The sequence below is a fragment of the Anomalospiza imberbis genome, chromosome 1 (genome assembly GCF_031753505.1).
Source record: "Anomalospiza imberbis isolate Cuckoo-Finch-1a 21T00152 chromosome 1, ASM3175350v1, whole genome shotgun sequence".
Classification (NCBI taxonomy): Eukaryota; Metazoa; Chordata; class Aves; order Passeriformes; family Viduidae; genus Anomalospiza; species Anomalospiza imberbis.
Genome location: NC_089681.1, coordinates 71,952,805 through 71,971,866, shown reverse-complemented (window position 1 = coordinate 71,971,866; position 19,062 = coordinate 71,952,805). Strand labels below are relative to the sequence as shown.

General features: G+C 36.0%; 1 protein-coding gene across 4 annotated transcripts in view; it reads left to right on the top strand.

Annotated features, from left to right (window-relative positions):
- Positions 1-19,062, top strand: part of SEMA5A (semaphorin 5A) — a 312,741-nt gene that overhangs the window by 162,250 nt on the left and 131,429 nt on the right. For all 4 annotated transcript variants that reach the window (XM_068196491.1, XM_068196502.1, XM_068196480.1 and 1 more), the window contains 3 exons: positions 8,191-8,253; positions 14,027-14,125; positions 15,275-15,488. In XM_068196491.1, coding sequence (XP_068052592.1) covers positions 8,191-8,253; positions 14,027-14,125; positions 15,275-15,488 — 376 coding nt within the window. The remainder of the gene's footprint in view (positions 1-8,190; positions 8,254-14,026; positions 14,126-15,274; positions 15,489-19,062) is intronic.

Sequence of the window (19,062 nt, the reverse complement as noted above, 5' to 3'; positions counted from 1 at the left end):
TTTAATAAGCATATTTTACATTTTATGTCTAATGAGAATTTTTCTCAACCTGGTGGGGTTCTTTTGTCCAACTCCACAGCTCATGATGTTATCTATGTATTGATGACACTCACTTATGTACCTCTCTACTTTGTATTCTTCTCCATATTCTTGCTATTTTGTTTCTCATGTCATTTTAGCATTTTTCAAATTAAAGCAAATTATTTTAAAGTAAACATAACAAAAATTGAAATTCCTTATTCCATGTTTCCCTTGGTGAAATGTCAATTGTGCTGTCATCAACTGCGTTGCCAACTCTTTGGAAATTTTCATTGAATTTTTTTTTTCACTGTGTTCAATTTTGCCCAGTCCACTTTTTAGATGTTTTATATATTTATGTGTCATCCTTGAATGGGAAAAAGAAAACTTAATCTTGATTTTTGCAATCACATTTCTGGGCACTTAACCAGAAGGATGTAGAATTTGTCTCTTTGATTTTGAAACATGTATTTTTTTCACTAGCTTTTCACTGGACAAGCTACATGAATTGGTGGCTTTTATATTTCTTTTATCAATAGCATTCTACTTTCTCAGTGCTTTCATCTATCTAAAATCTTCTTATCTGATTTTTTTGCATATTTAATGGGAAAAAATAGGTATTTTGAAGTTCCTTCAACAGATTTTGTCTCTTTGCTGTCTTGTGAGATGCCATTTTTAAGTTAGCTTTAAAAAATATTTTTATTATTGTAAATAACAGTTGTTGTAAAGCACAGTATTTTCTCTAGAACTGTAGATGGGTATTACTGTTGACAGAATCAAGCCTGTCATCCCTAAAGCCTAATGACAAAGATATTTAAATAAACAAATAAAAACAAGTGGAAATTTTGATGTCGTTCTTCTCTTCCTAATGTGACATTATGTACAAAATCATATGCAAACATACAGAAATACTTTTTTTTTGTAGTCTTAGTTATTCAGTATGACTTGGAAGGTGTTAATAAATTACATCCTCCAGTGTATCTTTCAGGTTCATCTGAGGTTTTTTTAGCTCATACTTGGAAGCTGTAATGCAGCTATCTTTGACATCCCAGGGGAAGGATATAGTATGTTGGCCGTGTCTTTCAGAAGTTATTTCAGGAAGGTTTTTGATTTGCACAAAGCACTCTGAAATGCCATGTCTTGCTTGGCTGCCTGTGGCTGAAAGTTGAGGGGGAAGGATTGTTGGGCACCCCAAATCAGCATGGCTGTCTTGATCAGCAAGTGAGCATCAGGCAGGATTGCCCACATTCCTGTCCACATTCCACATTGTTGTTTCTTCCTTTAAATTTCCATGCAATTTATTAGCAATGAGCAGGTTTACAGGAAAAAAAAAAAACCCAAACTTCTGCTTGCCTGTGCTCATGGTCCAAACCGACATTTTGTGGCACTCCAGTACCAGAGGACTCTTCTCAGAGGACTCTCAGAAGTCCTCTTTGTTGTTAACCTTAAGGGCTTGAGAAGCATGAAATTATATTGAAATTCATTTCATTTCATTGGAATTAAGAGATTCCTGACATATCAAGACCTAAAAGTTAAAAACAGTGTTAGTAAAAAAAGTAACAAATCAAATTGTTGCTTTCAAAAGGTCTTGGAGCCTACTAAAATCAATATTATTTGCAAAAAAAAAAAAAACAACCCAGGAAACACGTCAAAACTCAATGTGGTAACACAGATGTTAAATCTTAAAGGATTCATATGTAATTTATTCAAAACATTAAATTTACTATATGTAGTATAATCTCAGAATGTACATTAAAACTGTGTTGTGAAATCTCATTCCTACCTGCTGAATGGCTGCCAAGTTTGGTAGTGCAAGAACATTTTGTGGTTTTACCCCTTCAGCACAATCCTGCATTCAATTTTTAAATGTCCATAAAAACTGTAAAATCTTCAAAATGCCAGATTGGAACAATAAAAACTTTGAATGTCACAGTGCAACAGTTTTGGGTTTTTTAATAACTCTGTGGGAGCAGGATTGAAAATCCTAGTTTCAAACATACTCAAGTTTTGAGTTGCTAGCTTCTAGGTTTGGAACTTCATTTTCCTCCCTAAAACTGTGTCTGTTAAGTGTAAAGCAAATGGATATTTTGTGACACTTAGAAATCCTTGCAGAAGACAAAGAGGGGAATGCACAGGTGGATGGGTAGCTGGCATTTGTGAAAGTTCAGTCTTGGGCAGAGTCCTGTGTCATTCAAGTCAATGGAGTGGCCCAACACTGAGGATTTTTGAAAGTCTTAGTAACTCTGAATTCTTCTCTAATATGGTTAACTTTTCTTTTATCATATTAGCTCTGAAATTTTTCAACAACTGTTTATTTGCATAATCAGTAAATCAGATGATTAAAATTTTGGCTCCTTCATGAATTGGCAGAGTATGTACTTCTCACTTTTTTATATACTTCAGGCTAGTATATTTGGAATAAAATTAAGTTGACATCAGCTCCTTGAAGCCATACAAAGCTTTAGATATTACTTGGTTTAAGTACAGAATTATATATCTGTCAGGGGATCTCAGTTCTAACTGAGTTAAATTCCAAAGCCTGGAAAATCCAAGCATGATTTTATGTTTATTTCCATACGTTTCACAGTGCTTACTTTATAAGAAACTGTAATTTTTTAACTGTGGATGAACAGTAAAAGCTGATTCTGAACTAATGAAAACACACATGATGTTATTCCCAGGAAAATTGGCTGTTACATGTGGCAAAAAAACTTGGAGGCAAAATAATGCTGTGACTGTAGCCAATTAGTAAAGTTGTCCATATGGTGCTGGACTTCTTGTATGAGCTGCTGACCTATCACATTATGTGAAAGCCTAACCAGGATGCCTTAAATCCTCAGAAACCAGCTTTTCCTCTTTTCTTGTGAGCCAGAAGGGGAAGCTATATTAAAAGGAAGCCCCTTTTTAATAATTTACTCTTGTCTTTCATTTAGAGAGTGATAGTTTCCAAAGATATTGGTCAGAAGCCTACTGGCAAAATAGGCAGCTCCAGCAGTAATGGCTGCAAGGGTGAGGGGTCATGACTCTGTGGAAAGTAAGGAAAATGGTTCCTGTGAAGTAGAGACAGGTATAAATCTTCCCTAAGTGGCTTTACATATTTGCTGGAAGCAAGGATGTCATTATACCAAAGCATGCCTTTAAACTTCTGGTAACCATCAAAACCACCACTAACTCTGCGGCTGCTAATTCGCTGCTAATGTCTTGCCGGTGTACTGCTCCATGGCTACATTCTTTCTTTGGGTTTATGATCTTGACACTTTTCTTTATGGCCACTTTAGTTTTTGGATTACAACATCCCGAGCTAATTAGGCAGGCTGTAAGACACCCTCCCTCGCCAGACAAGTCAAAACATTTTGAAGCCATTCCATTGCTGGACTTGATGTGAACAGTAAGGCGATATTGCTCACGTTTGTTGACATACATTATTATGGTTATTGCCATTATACCTTGCGTCCCCAGAGTATTGTTTAAATACAGGATACAAGAGATGAAAGCAAGCAGATAGTGAAAAAAGAAAAAAAAAAAAAAAAAGGAAATATCATGTACTTGTTAGTTTTTGGCATTGTGTAATTAAACCATCTCCTTTAATGTTATTTTTGCCAGTATCTAATTAGCAGAGCCATCTGCCTAAGAAGTGCTGGACCATCTGTCTGGAATACTGTTCTGTTCATTTCTTGGTTCTTGACTAATTAACTTCTTTTTCTATGAAATGCACTAGTACATTCTGTTTCTACATTTCCGAGTTCTTATACAAATATATATATGAATGCATACCTGTCTACCTGTATATGTTTTGAATATCTACATCTCTACAGGAACACAGTTCTCCCAGGAGGTCAAATTGTACTCAGTTATGTGTGCAGATTTCACTGTAGGTGAAAGCCACACTTTTTTTATTGCCATGGTGGTAAAACTAACACATCTCTCACTTATATAATTCTAATTGGCCAGTTCTTTATTGACTGTGTTCAAATCTCAACTTTCCTATCTACGTTTACTAATTAAAGTTAGAATTATAGAAAGGGGCCACATTAAAGTTAAGTACGTAGGGCTCTGATTTTTTTTCCTCCTGTTATATTTTGTAATTTTTCTGGAAAATTATTTGATAATTTACGTTGGAAGGGACCTCCAGATGTCTTGCCTGGGGACTTCCTTTGTTGCTGCATGTTGGGCATGTAAGAGAATCCCTTGACAGTTACGTCTGTGAACTTTATTTACTGTTTTTACACTTTCCATGCTCCTTTTTCAGTGTTCTTCAAAGGTATTTGGATAAATTAGTTTAAATTAAAGATTGTCTTTCAGTTTTTGTTAAATTTTTTTGCAGTTATTTAGTTTAACTTGCCGAAGATACAATACTTTAACTTCTAAGCAAGACTCTTACTGTTCATCCAGAGCAGTTACTAAAACATATCTGTTGTTCCAAAGAATATTATTAATTTCAAGAATGTAATTTTTAAACTGAACATATAGGGGTGTTGAATGCACATTTTTCTTCATTTTGAATATAATCATTTCATTACATATTCTTGAGTTGGAATTTTTTTTCTTCGCTCACTGGAATTTCTCTCCTCCTACTACCCCTTGAAAATGCCAGGAGAGATTTCATCTGAAGTTTGGAAGTTCTTTACAAACATCAATGTTTAAAACACTTACACATTTATTTACAGCTGAGGTTTTTCAAAAAGCTGCCTGCCATGAGATTGAAACTTGAGTTTAAGCTTAGAGTTAAGTGTGCACCAAAGCCTTAGTTTTGTTCAGTCTGAATTTATGTCAAATCTGTACGGACCTTTGTGGTTCATGCATTTTTTTTAACCTAAGAAAATAATGTATTCAAAAGTGAATTTTGACAACCTCATCAGAGTACACTGGGTTAAGTTCAAGTTGTGTCTTTCAAGTGCAGTCTTTAGAGCTGCTCACATTGACTTTCACAGCATTAAAAATCTCAATACATTACATAATTAAGGTTTATTTATGTATAAGAGGATGTATTTATGAAGGAGATTGGGAAATTAGGAGCACACTAAGTAATGTCATTAAATTTATAGAGGTCCTTGAAAGACCATATTGATCATAGGATTTATAAAAGCCATGCCATTGTAAACATTGTCAGCTTGCTATCAGACACAGACTGGTGTGCCACCTTAAACCCTCCTCCTTAACCTATGCAGCTGTGTTCTTTGTAGAGACTTGTAGTAGTAGCTGTGTATGACCTGTCCTTGTTTTCTCTGAAACTGACTTTCAAATCCCTGTTTTCTCTTTCCCCAGAGCAAACAAACCTGAGTGCCTGTAATTTGGTTCAATGAACTTTGTTGCCAGCTTAAGTAGAATTATAACATTAATTAAAACCAGTACACTGAATGCTGCAGGTTGTATTTTGAATATGAAAATTGAAGGTTCTTGTTACGAAAAATAGAAAAAAAAATCCTATTAGCTGTATAGATCTCCATAGTGAATCAAATATCCAACGTGGTTTGCATGTCATATCTGCATTCCTCCTCTGAACTTCATGTAAATCTCATCAATCAGTATTAAGCAGGAGAATATGTAAATTTAAGGGAAGCAGCGGATAGCAGTAATATCTGTAAATGTGGTTTTGCACTTGCTTTCTAGAATAATGCAATTCTTATGTGTCCATCTGGTCTTTAAAAATTACAGTTTTCAAGTTGTAATCTTCTAATGGTAAAACCCACATTGTTATTATTCTGTTGGGACATTTTGTTTTGTCTTTGTGTGCTGAAGATTCTGGATGCATTTTTCTCGGGTTTTTTTCCCACATTGAAATGACATTTATCTTAAAGAGTTTTCTACCTGTCTTCTTCCTGTATAGAAGCATTATACTGTGTTGAATATCTAAATTTCCATTTTGTGGGAAACTGCCTGGAATTTGGTGAAGATTAGAAGGTAAAAAGAAAGCAAGCTCTGTATATAAATGTTTGCCTGCATTACTGAACTATGTGGGAGCCTTAGGGACCAAAGTACGAGACTGAACTACTCAGCTCTCTTCAGATGCCTTTGTTCTATATTTCATTTGCAGCCTCCTCTCTTATTATCTCCTCTAGCAGTGGAACCAAGATCTATAGGACTATGAGTACCCTTGGTTTCAAAGATGGGACTTAGCTTTGTCACCAGTGTGTTTGCATTTATTTCTTGTGCACATAGTATTACTCCTTTTTAGCAGATGTTTTCATGAATAGGGCTCTCCCAGAGAGTTGTCCATTTGGTTAACTTGCAAGCAAGTATATTTATATCTAGTTGTAGCAGTTTCTTCTGTTTGGGTTCTTGTATGTGCTTTTAAGTATGATGTCCAGAAATATTACATAATGTTTTAATATTTCACATCCTTCTCCTTCAAATTATTTTTACTGTGGACTTAGAGCCAATTGAAAGCTGGATATTTTGTCACTGAAAATGGATTTATTGATAAATATTTTGTATTTAATGCAATCTTTTTCCTTCTGTTCATGCCTGACATGTTTTTCTCAGTTCAGTTCTGGCAAGAACTTTCCTTCAAACCATCCTTTCAAGTACCCATAGTTCACTCTTTTTCTACTCTGACCTCCTCCTGGTAACTAACTCTTGTGTTTCTCCAGGCATTTGAAATTTTGTGTTGTTCAGAGATAACATATGCAGCACTTGTATGTATGACCATATAATATGAAGGTTCAGTGTGTCCTAATGTATTGATTAGGAATTCAGTTGGTCATCCTATGATCTCTGTTATGGATGTGAATTACTTTTTGCATTACTGAGTCAAAAGAGTTAGGTCATTGCTGCTTTTTTATCTAGCTCAGTATGGGATTACTTTCATGCTGCTGGATATGGTTTGTTATAAATTCTAGGGTCATTCACAAGTGGATTCTTCCAGAAGTTTTCAATATATTCCCCTGTACACCATACTCATTGCAAAAGAAAATGCTGTAAATAGGAAGGTTTAGGATGGAGGAAGAGAATTACATTAGTTTTCATAAATCTTTTTTTTTTTTTCCTTGAGGTGAAAAACACTCATTCTTGGGCATGTTGAAACACAAATACTCTGAAGGCATTTTCCCCCTCAATTTAAACAGGCTTTCACCCTATTATTAATTAGAGAGTCTGCTTGCTGTTAATACAGTCTCCATTAAAAGACAGGTACAAAATATTTCCTATATTAAATCTGGATAAATGGTCTTTCATTATTTCCTTGTAAATAAAAATGAAAAGGCTGCGGTTTCAGTAATTAGGCAGCAGTGGTTACTTCAGAAATCTCAATTCTTCTTGATAAAATATGCTTTGTGGCAGTTTTATCTAAGGAACATATGGATGTGCACCATTGAGGTGAAAGAATGCAACCTGATTTAAAATGCACTTTGACTGCGCAGCATATACAGGCATTCAAATGTGTACATGTATTGGCACATTAACACCAAGCATGCAACCTGCTCCACTGAACAGCAAAGTTTGTAAGTCACAGCTGTGGAATGCTAGATATGGAAATAACTGGAATTAACTCATACCATGAAACTGTAGTAATGCAGACTAGGCATTGCAGTCCTGGCACAAATCTGTTGAAGCAGTGAGACAGCTTGAAAAATGAGGATAAATTGCTTCTGCTTTGCAGTGCACTGTTTCACTGTTGTCTTGTATATCTCTGCCCATTGCTTCTTCGTCTGAATGGATGTTTTAGTGCTTCTGATTAGTGCTGCAGTCATACCTTTAGAGACTAAAATCTCCATTTGATGCTTGAGATAAATACTTCAAAAAGTGCAATAGGGCACACTTTGCCATCGAGCAAGTTTTCTTAGCAGAACTGACCTCAAATGTAGTAGTGATGCAGCCCAACTCTGTTGGAGAGCAATGTTCAGCCTTTCTGTGTGTTCCTCTATCTGCTTACCCTCATAAAACTCAAAACAACAATAACAAAAAAAGGCTAAATAGTATCAAATGTAACTGTGGTTGTTTCTGCTTTAGTGATTGGTACAGTCAATCATGATGTAGGCCAGCTTCCTTTTGGATTAAAACAATGAAAAAGCTTCAACAGCAAAGCTACATTTCCAGGGAGAAAACACTTAAGAGGCATTTATGGATAGAATCATCCATATCTCTGAAGCACATAACTCAAACATGGGCTTAGAGAGGTCAGAGGCTTACATTTCTGGGTTACCTGCATTTCTAACAAATCCCTTTTGGTTGCAGGCAGTGGAGTGGCAATGTGACGAAGCTACTAAAAGAGCCTGTTACAGTAAAGGCAAATCAAAGGTAAGCATGAGACAGCTGCTCTGCTTTAGTAAAAATATTATGTTAATAGCAGATGTAATTCAGTGTATAAATCCATACCTTATGCATTTTTTCTGTCTCCCTTTATGAAGAGAGACATAGGAGGAGAGTCTGCCACTGAAAGCAAAGGAATAAAGAAGAATATAGGGAGCATGGGGTGAGAGATAGAGTCACATGATTCCTGTCAGAAATGGCCATGAACTTTAGCTTCCAATAATTTACTGTTTTGACACCAAGGTTAAACGTATGCATGTCCTATGTAGTGAACTGTATTCTCACTTCATTTTCTGTGCTGTAAATCCCGAATAACTGCGTAATTACTTTGTAAAATTCTCAGTTTATATCCCTGTGTTTAAGATGCAATTTTATTAACTTTTTTTATTTCCTATCTACTGATGCTATGAAGAAAATAATATTAAGTGCACTAACTTCTTAGACATTGAAGTTGATGTATTTTTGTACTTAAAACCAATTCTTATCTGGCCAACCACAATTTCTGTTTTTCAGTACAGGCAAATGTAATGCTAAGATGGAACCTTTGGCTGTGCCAACCTAAAGCTAGTTATCAAATTAATTATAAAAGCGATTAGAATTGCATGCAATCTATGTTTTTAATTTTTATACTGTTTAGGGATTAAAGTTAATTCAACTATAACATAAAGGGAGAACACACCAAGAGTGATAAGTGCAAAAGAGCACACTTTTATTCAGTAGAATGTGTTGCATATATTATTGTTGTGCAAAACTCAAAAAATCCCAAGCTTCAAAAACATATTCCAACAGCTCTATCATCTAGTAGAGGAGGAATCTCTTCTGCATAGTTATCTAATCACTTACTTTTAAATTTCTCCCATTAAACAGTGAATTTCCAGCTCCTTTTATGCTAAGTGCTGGAAAATAAAATTGCAGTGTATGATTGTACTTTTGAGACTAAAGAGGAAGAATGGCCTCACTTCTGAAGCAGGACCATGTTGTACTGTGAGATATAGAAAAGAAAGGACTTCTGGAACTTTGTATTTTAAGGAAATGTTTCATTTTCTAGATTGTTATTTTTCCCTAGAAAATTTATGCTTCAATACATAATATATCCCTCAAGCCTTTATCCTTAGCTTTCATATGGCAACACTTGGAAGTAAGGGAATATGCTCAAGCATATGTCACAATGTGACTATGCATTGATCAAGGGGTATATACAGTAGAAACTATTCTGGTAGGAATGCTATGTGTAACTAAACATATATAGCTTTCTTTCACAGTGATTTTCCAAGTTTAAGGCTGTGAGAATAGCATTCAACTTGTCTGAAAGTCATAGTGCAGTGACTGTAATCTAACATGATGGATGGAAGTAATTATAAATTTGAGGCAATAGCAGTGTACTTTGGAATAATATGTTGACAACAGTGTTACCACACATTTGATTCAACAGTGTAAAGCATCTGTTGCTATTAAATAATTTTGTTAGGAGAAATACACAACACTGGTGACACACATTTAAGAATGGGCCTTAGTGTAGTTTTTTATTCATGCAGAGTTTCATTTATGCTCATCACACCCTTTTGAAGAGATGATGACTGGAAGTTAAGCTGTCACTGTAAAATGGTATATATGCGATTCAAATAATGACCTCTGCAATTGTTTCTTAGTATTGTTATTATTTGTCTAAAGATTTCATTTGTACCCATTGCCATGTTCCTCATTCACAATCTAAAAGAGGGGTATAGTCTTTATGCTTCATTACATTCAAAAGAAATCCTGGGAGTAAATACTTCTCTTCTTATTGTTACCATTTGGGTTGTGGTTTTTTTGGTGTGCAAACTCTGTGGCCTGAAAGCTTCATATGGGAGTTGCTGGAGAATGCAGAGATACTGTCTGAGAAAACCTACCCAGCTGGAATGACAACTTCTTTTTGAACTTTTCATGCCTCTTCTGTTTTCACTGATGTGGTCAAGGTTAAAATCAAAGATAAATTTATGACCAGAGAAAGGATAGCCAAATTATGTTTGTCTTTTTTTGCCTTATTTCCAAGACTAAAGCAAGGTCACTATACTCTCTGTAGAAGGAGATGCCTTCCCTTGGAAAAACTGGGAATTATCAGATCAGGAGGAATTCATTCCAGTGCTACATTGTCCCTCTTCATAGGAAATCTCTGCAAACACAATTCCAGTTATTGTTATCAGAAAAACTTGATTGTTTGCCTGTTGTATAAATAGATGCAGCCCAAATTGCAGAGTTGCTGGGGGTTGCATTTCTGTAACATTTCTCAGGTGAATTCAGATTTCAGGGCAGGCACATGTAACTGTAGGAAGACACGGGAAAGACTGGAGTCAAAATACGTAAAGGCCAGCCCAGACTGTGGCAAAGGAGAGAGGAGGACTGCAGGGATGGCTGTGGGTGGGTTATTCATTCAGATCCTGGTATCTCTAGAAGCTCTGCTGACCACAGAGCAGCATGAGGGCAGTAAGTTCAGGTGGCAAAACCTGAACTCATTGCTTGAAAGTCACTTTAACTGATGGAGTGAATGCCCTGAAACCAGAAGGTGACTTTGAACCCTGAAGCAACTCAAGTAGTTTTGAGATAATGGTCAGTGAAACACAACTCTTTTTTTGTTCTTGAGAAAGAAGCTGCACGGAATTTTTGCTTGTGGCTGTTATCAGTTGTTCTGAGGTTTATGCTTTAGAAGCCGATGAGGGGAAAGAGCTGAAGGGGAAAATATATAGGGACATCTGTCACATTTGACAGTGTAATGCACACTTGACATTTGAAACCTGATGTTTGTTACTCAGACTTCAGACATTTATCTACCAATTTAGGCTTTTGCCTAAAATAGCTAGTGGCTCCAAGAGTGAGCCATGCAAAATTATGTCCTTGTGGCCAGCATGCATTAGCATGTAGAAATCTAAAACACCAGACATGATTAAGAGAATACATTTGCCTATTCATACTGACACTTGTGGTAGGGAATGTTAGAAAGAAAAAAATATAAATGCACTTGTTGAGAATGCAATAATCCAAAGAGAGGTTAAAAATAATAATGCTAATTGAAATTAAGTCCCATCTCTTGATTATTTAAGATTCTAATGGCTGGGTGTGTTAGTATCTGAACCTTCAATAGAAGTATTTAAAAATTAAATGCAGGTATATTTAAATTGTTAACCTATACAAGAAATATTGCTGCAAGAGAATAATTGTTTTGCAGCAATATTGACCTTGGACTGTCAAGGTAGTCTTAAGTAACAACCCAGCCTGCTTGACTGCTGAATTGTTTCTAATAGTCGTATTTTGTTTCAGATTTGCTGATACAAAAGTAGAAAGTATTTCCTAAATGTATTTTGTTATTTCAGATATATTTTTATAGGCAAATAGGAAAGTATATGACATAGAGGTTGAGATGAACTGGAGAATAAGACTACATAAAAGGTGGCTACCAAACCTAACACTACCCCCGACCTAAAATATCCTTTGGTCTGAAGTCCTCTGCCACTTCTACAACATGCATCTCATTTTTTGCATGTTTCAGCAGTGAACCAGTACAGCCAAACTTGACTTCAGAACTAGAAAATTATCTCTGAACAATTCAAGTGACTAAATAGTGAAGTCCTTTTTCAGTATGTTTTTGGATGGTGATAGTTCTATTCATGACCAATTTTTAAAAATTTTCTTTTGCATTAATGTGGATTTTTTTTTCAAATTAAAAAAGCAGCCAATTAAAATAAGTTATTCATTCATTTTCAATTTTTTGCCCTGTGTTCCCAACAAGAATTCCAGATGAGATGTCTTATTTGCCCTGTTGCAATATGGATTGTTGTCAAGTTGGCACAGGACTTGGGAACATTAAAGAAAGAATCTTGTGATTCCCAAGAATGTCAGAGTTTAAGAAATTAGCATTATTTTTGAACAAAATGAGTGGGTGATCAGTGTGCAAGTAATTTGGAAATGATACTATTTCAGGGAGCACTGGAACATGAAGAGGAGAGGTTGGATGGGTTGTAATGTCAGAACCCACTTATTTTTCCTACACGTACATTCCATGCCTTGTTGCAAAGGGCAGAATGGAAATAGACCAATGAATAAATTACTGTCCTACATTCTATGAACCTCCTTGAGCAACCTTCTAACGAAAAAACCCAAAAACAATCCTCCAAAAAGTTACCTTCTAGTTTTTGTTTTTTTTTTTTTTTTTAATGATGGAGTTTAAGCAGTCTGCTAAGGAAACTGCCAAAACTACCAGCACTGCCAAGTTGAGAAATGACTACTTTTTTAATGGCTTGATGCATTGTCCAACTCAGTTATATGGTTGTGTGTTAGCTTCATTGTGGTTTAAAGAATATTAAGATGACAGTTTTATAAAGTTTAATATAAAAACTTCATATTTTTTTACCCAATAGGAATCAAATCTTACTTCTAAGATATTTGTCCCTTGCCCTTAAAGGCTCAAAGAGAAACCTTTACAAGCTATTTTTTCCACAAGAAACTAATGCAAATGTGGGTTTGAGAGGTATTTTTTCCAAGAGGTAGTTTCTTTCCTGAGATTTTACAAATTTTTTTTCGAGTTTATTTTTAACTTGACTTTTATGAGGAAAGGTATAGAGGATAAATTGTAAAAGTTTTCTCAGAGACCTTTAAAGTATTTTCCCCATCTTCTTTTGCAGTCTATTTTGTGCCTGTTCAATTTATTCAGGATTATATTTGTTGTCTTCCAGGATGAGAGTCTATTTTCAAGATAAACAAGCAATCCATTTAATATAACTGTAGGCCAGATAATGGGACTTCTATGCTATTACTCTTGTATGGATTTACTTACATGATTTCACTTAATATCAGCTAGAATTGCATAACTGTATTTTCACAAGGTTTTTTTTCAGAGTTTTTATGAGACTATCTTGTGGTGAATGCTAGAGAGCATTCAAATGTAAGTTTCCAGGAAACTTTATTTTCTCCAAACATATTGTTGATAATTTTATTGGATATGGACATTGATTTTTTCAAGAGAAGTGTTTGAATTTTTCCTCATATGGTTCTGGGAGATTTTTAGTATTGCAGGACAAAGCTTTCTGTTTGAATTAACAGTAGAAATTGCTGTTGATTTCTAGTTCCTGAAATGAGAGATATAAACATCATAAAACCTTCACTAATGGGGTAAAAAATGTGTCAAATTATTCCTCAGGGTGAGCATCTTTATATTGTGGTAATTAAATTTTTTGAGAAACTTTGAATTTACAGGAAAAGAGATGCTTCTAATAAAACAGACAAGGTAAGTTATGAAATTAGTGGTAACAAATCCACATTGGCACATCTCAAGAATTTTATTTTTACTAGTCTCACTATATTTTTGTTACTGACAACCCGTTCTTTTCCCTCTTTTCCTCACAACTTCCTTCCTTGGCCTAATCTGTCTTTGAAGTCAACATCTGATTTCCTGAGACAGTACTCTATTATTTAAGTCAGCATTTATCAGATCACCTGTCTGAACTATCAGTTCAAAATTTAGCTAAGTCTTTGAAATATATCCTGAGAGGAAATCTTCAGTATTAGAGTGGCTTATTGTTATCCTATTAAGAACTTTTCTGAAAGGTTGATGGATGCATGTGTGTGAATAAGAAATCTCTGCATATTGTGATTGCTAACTCAAGTATGCTTAAGCCTTGTTTACCTAAATTTTTTTGTGTGGATAAATAACCATGGAAAGCAAAGTGTTATTAGTCTTCTCTGTACTCTGCAGTATCACTGAATATATTCTTTCTTTTCTGTGTGGCAGGAGGAGTGCCAGAACTATATCCGAGTGCTTCTTGTTGGAGGCAACCATCTCTTTACCTGTGGAACCAACGCATTCACTCCAATCTGCACCAATCGCACAGTAAGAGTTAAAATGTTTTGCCCCACAAGCTGGAGTCCCTGTTTGGAGCCAGCAGATTAAAAGGCAGAGTGTGTTGTGGCTGAGAACTGGCTGTTTGGGTATTGATGGGTGAGCTGATGTGTAAAATTCTGATTTAGCTGGTGGCAGGCCAAATAGGAGAGCAAACCAATCTCTTTTTGCACTCTTTTCCTCAGCTGTGGGAGATGCACAGCTTTGAGCAACTCAGTTCCTCCTGCATGCCATTTTTATGAACCTTATGTGTTTATAAGACTTCTGCCTCTGTCAGGTTTCATTGGCATCAATAGGTTTAGTTATCAAATGTGGTGTAGCTGCATACTGTGTATGTGTAGTTCTGGAGAAATGAGATTACCTGTATTAGTGATTTCTGACTGGTGAGAATGAGAAATCTCGACTGAGATCTGTCATTCTATGTTCAAAAAAAGCCTAATTGTAGCATCAGTAGTAGTCATAATAAGTATAAAAGTCACTGTTTGGACTAGGCTGCCTATTTGTTTCAGGAGGGGAGAAACACTTAAATACAAGGAAGAACTGTATTACTAAAAACTCATTGGCAGATTTATTATATTTAAACTCATTACATCTTTAATTTCAAATAGCATATTTACATCATGCTGTGGTTTATGGTTGAAAGTATTTGGGCTACTAAATCAGAGATGGTTCTGCTGAGTTGGAAAGCTCCTTTTCTTACTCTCATTTTTCATGTGAGATTTTTTTCCTAAAACACACCAATAAAACAAGTAATAGATTTTTTTTGTTGTTGTTGTTGTCTGCTATGGTGGATGCTGTATTGATTCTGGCTATCAAGTTTGGTTTTATTTTTCATAATAACAATCTTTGCAGAGGTAACTAATTTTTGAGCCCCTTCTAAAATAAAACATTTAGGCATGGTGGATAATGACTGACATGTATGCTTTACATATCAAAATGGCAAAAGTGAGATCTGACAACATTACAATAAGACTTTCTGTAAGAGACAATTTCAGATTGATGTAGAGGTTGGCTACACAAAAAAATAAAAGTAGATAGCAGGTATTTGTCATAGGATTTTGCTCAGATTGATGCAGCTTGGCTGAAATGATAATTTTCAGGTAATTTTAATCCCTTTTTCTAATTCTAATTCTTTTACAGTTAAGCAACTTGACAGAGATACATGACCAAATCAGTGGCATGGCTCGTTGTCCCTACAGTCCCCAGCACAATTCCACTGCTCTTCTCACTTCCAGTGGAGAATTATATGCTGCTACAGCCATGGATTTTCCAGGAAGGGATCCTGCTATTTATCGAAGTCTGGGGGCCCTTCCTCCTCTCCGAACTGCCCAGTACAACTCCAAGTGGCTGAATGGTGAGTGCTGATGGACTGTAAGACTCATCTTTTTAACTCATGTTCATCATATTCATGGTATTGAAATTCCATTCTGAGAATCTGAATGTTTTTGGAGTATTGCTTATTTAGCTTTAAAGTTATTTTGCTTTTTTATATAATATTTTGCTTGTATAAGTACTATGGAATTTAGTTAATATAGCTGAAGCTTGTAGATGTGCCCTTAAATACATGTCATTTTTGCAGGCACAGGGATGAGATGCACACACAGTGCTCTTACATGGCAAAGCTGAGTCAGCTTTGAGCAGCAGCTTGTATTGAGCATTCTTTTCTGAGTCCCTCAAAAACCTAAGGCAGAAAATAAACAGTTTAGAATGGACTGAATTCTCCTAGCCTTCCCTGCAGGGCCCAGCCTTGACAAGCAAAAAAAGTTTGGCTTTCAAGCTGCTTAGGTGGCGGACTGACATTTTTGACAATTACTATAGCCAAAGGATAGGGAATAATTTACAACAAAATATATCATAAAATTGTGTTTAGCAGTCAGTTTCGTGTCATGGATGTTTATCACGTGATGAGGATTTCCAGCTGGGAGAAGCTGCAAACAGACAGGCATTCCTGAGCTGTAATAGACTGAGTTGCCATTTAGTTTATTACAAAAAAAAGGAAGCAAATTCTTCTAAAAGGAAAAATATTATCAAACATAAAGTGTGAAATTCTGTATATTATAGTTTGCCCATGCCTGTTCCAGAAGAAAAAAAACATTAAAATAATAATGCATGTTATGTGACACAACAGATACTATTCCTACAGTATATTCCATGTTATGATGGGATTATTCTCATGTTGGAAATTAAATACAAATATAAATTCTTCTAGTTTCAGAACATTTGGTCAGCTGCATTTGGTCAGATTTCATTTTGAAAATATCAGTTCTCATCTAATGTGAATGCTGAATTGTGCTTATATGACCGGTGTATTTTATTCGAGCAATGAACCCATCAGAGGTAGCTCACAGAAATTTGTGACCTTTTCTAAAGGTTAGATGATTTTAGAATGTTAATTAACAACAACAAAAAAAAAAGTCCTAAATTGTGTGCAACATAACAGAATTATAGCAGCCCAAAAGAGGTGAGGGGAAAAATGAAATCATTGTATGTATATCCCTGGTCAGGCACCCTTTGTCCACTCAGCTTGGTATTGGAACTAATTGCTGTGCCACACCTGCATGCTTTTGTCAAAGGGGAAAAAGTCTTCACACAGAATTTGCAGCTTAACTGGATATTTTTATGCCAAAGGCATGCTAAAATTCCCTCTACGCTTCTCTAGTTAATCATATTCACTGTATTCACATTTTTTCTATTAAAAGCTTCAGATGTACTTATACATTCTCCATTAAAGTTCATTCTTCTGACTCAGAACTGTTTATAATTAAGTTACCAGGAAACTGTAGCTTTTATCTTTAGGGAGGAAGAACAAGATGAGTTTTGTAATTGGAGCCAGATAAAGTAAGTCCAATAAAAGACTGAAAGCAGCCCAGTCAACTATATTAAAGGGAGGGGGAATATTTTCTGGGGTAGCTAGGAGTGAGGGATTCATCTGCTAGACTTGGGGATTCATCTGCTTTTATGTCAGTTTGTGTAGTTTTATGATTCAGTGCCAAGAAACTACATTAGTTTTTCAGTGCTTGGATTGAAGGGAAGATTTTGCTGCTTTCACTGAGAAAGTAACACAGATCGATAATCCTGCAAGAAAAGTAAGGCATCAACTGGAATGGAAGCTCCCATGTCAATATCTGTTATGCATCAGTAGCTCACAGTTACTGTAATTCAGCCTTATTTGAGGTGTTCATGTGCATCCTTCTGTCAGTGTTTCCAATTCTAAGTTTTCCTCCCAAGCACCCTGTTTTATCTCACTTAGATTTTCTGCTCTGTGAATCATGTTGGACCAAATCAAATCATCTCTGGGGGTGATGGCTGTACTCTGAAACACAGCTGATTATCTTGTTCTGTGCTTTATTGCTATGCAATAAAGACATTGTTGACTTTAGTGGCTAGCACAGCAAATTCAGAGATCTTTAATCCCATCAATCAGGCAAAAAGGACATGCCTATATGCTGAGGTAGTCTGCTCTTGGTGTTCACTGTACCTTTTGGTGTAGGATCTTGACTTGAAAAGCTCTGAATCTTCATCACAGGAGAAAACTTGTTCATAATACTTTTCAGAAGGTCTGTAATCACAGGAACAATGATATACAGTGTGGGAGGGGAAAATGGAGATGATGTGTCAGGTGGCTTGGGTGAGATCCCATATTACCATGATGTGATTTCAGCTTCTGGAATCACAGATTTCACCAATAAAATACATTTATGTTGTTGACCCGAGTTCCCCATTTGTTCTGGTTCAGCCATATTCATGTATTTATTGTCAGATCCTGCCTTCTACCCAAGGCTTGATAGGCCTGGAAGCAATCCACATCGGCCGGGTACATAAATTAGCACCTATTTACTGAGCATCATTTTGATCAGTTGCTTTACATTAGAAAATTACAGAGAAATCAGGGAACTTTCATTTCTGAATTATCATTTTCTTGATGCACTCAAGACTCAGTTATCTGGGGGGACAAAGAGTTGGTTAGTTCAGTTAGAAGCGTTAATTATTCAGCGTATGTGTTAAATTAAGCTACAGAAGTATGCTCAGAGAAGATAAATGAAGGGGAAAAGGTAAATTAATGTGAAGCACAAAGATTTTGAATAGGCACAAATCCAAAAAGTTAAATGGACAGCACAGCAATACTGCCAACACAGAAGCCCTGTTTTTGGCTGGAGCTAGTTATTATGGAGCCATCTTTGAGGCTCTCTGAACATACTGTTTGTTCACCTGCTAGACAACATGCTTCAGGATTTGACTCCCTGAATTTTGTCTGGTGTAAAAATTTTTAGTAGCAGAAATGACAGTTCACCAAATATTAGAGATATCTGCACACTTCTTTCAAGTTTTTCCTATTTTGGAAAATTTTAGAGTGTGCATGTTGTCTTCGTTGATGGAGGAAAGAAGCATATGGAGGTACTTATTGAACTTAATCTCTTTTAAGATTTACAATAGTAATCTATTCAGCTCTTGAATATCTCTGAATAAGTCTATCAGCTCCATTTTCTTTTACTTTAGGACTTCTTTCTGCTTCTAGGAAAAGAAATTGATGTTCTGTTTATTGATGCTATTTCTGTCTTCCTGGTGCTCCTATAGACAGCATCAAATGCAGCTGGCCCAAAGGCAATGAGCAGGTTTTTGACCACAGCTATATCCATGTAGAAATTCTGCTCATCTCCATGATGAGATGCCACTGAAGTAACAGGCCACTGTAGTGGTATGACCTGAGCACTCACCTTAGTTCAACAGGGGCTGGGCTGCTCACAAGGAATTTATCAAGTGACAATGCAGGGAGAGACAGACCCTGTGTGATCCTCTTGCCAACCCTGTCAACACTTTGCACCTACATCACTGTTCTCAAAGGGAACACGATCACCCCGAGGAGCTAACGAGGGCTGCAAACCAGCTCTCTCCCCGTCCAACAGCCCTGCTGGCTGCAGGATAGTCAG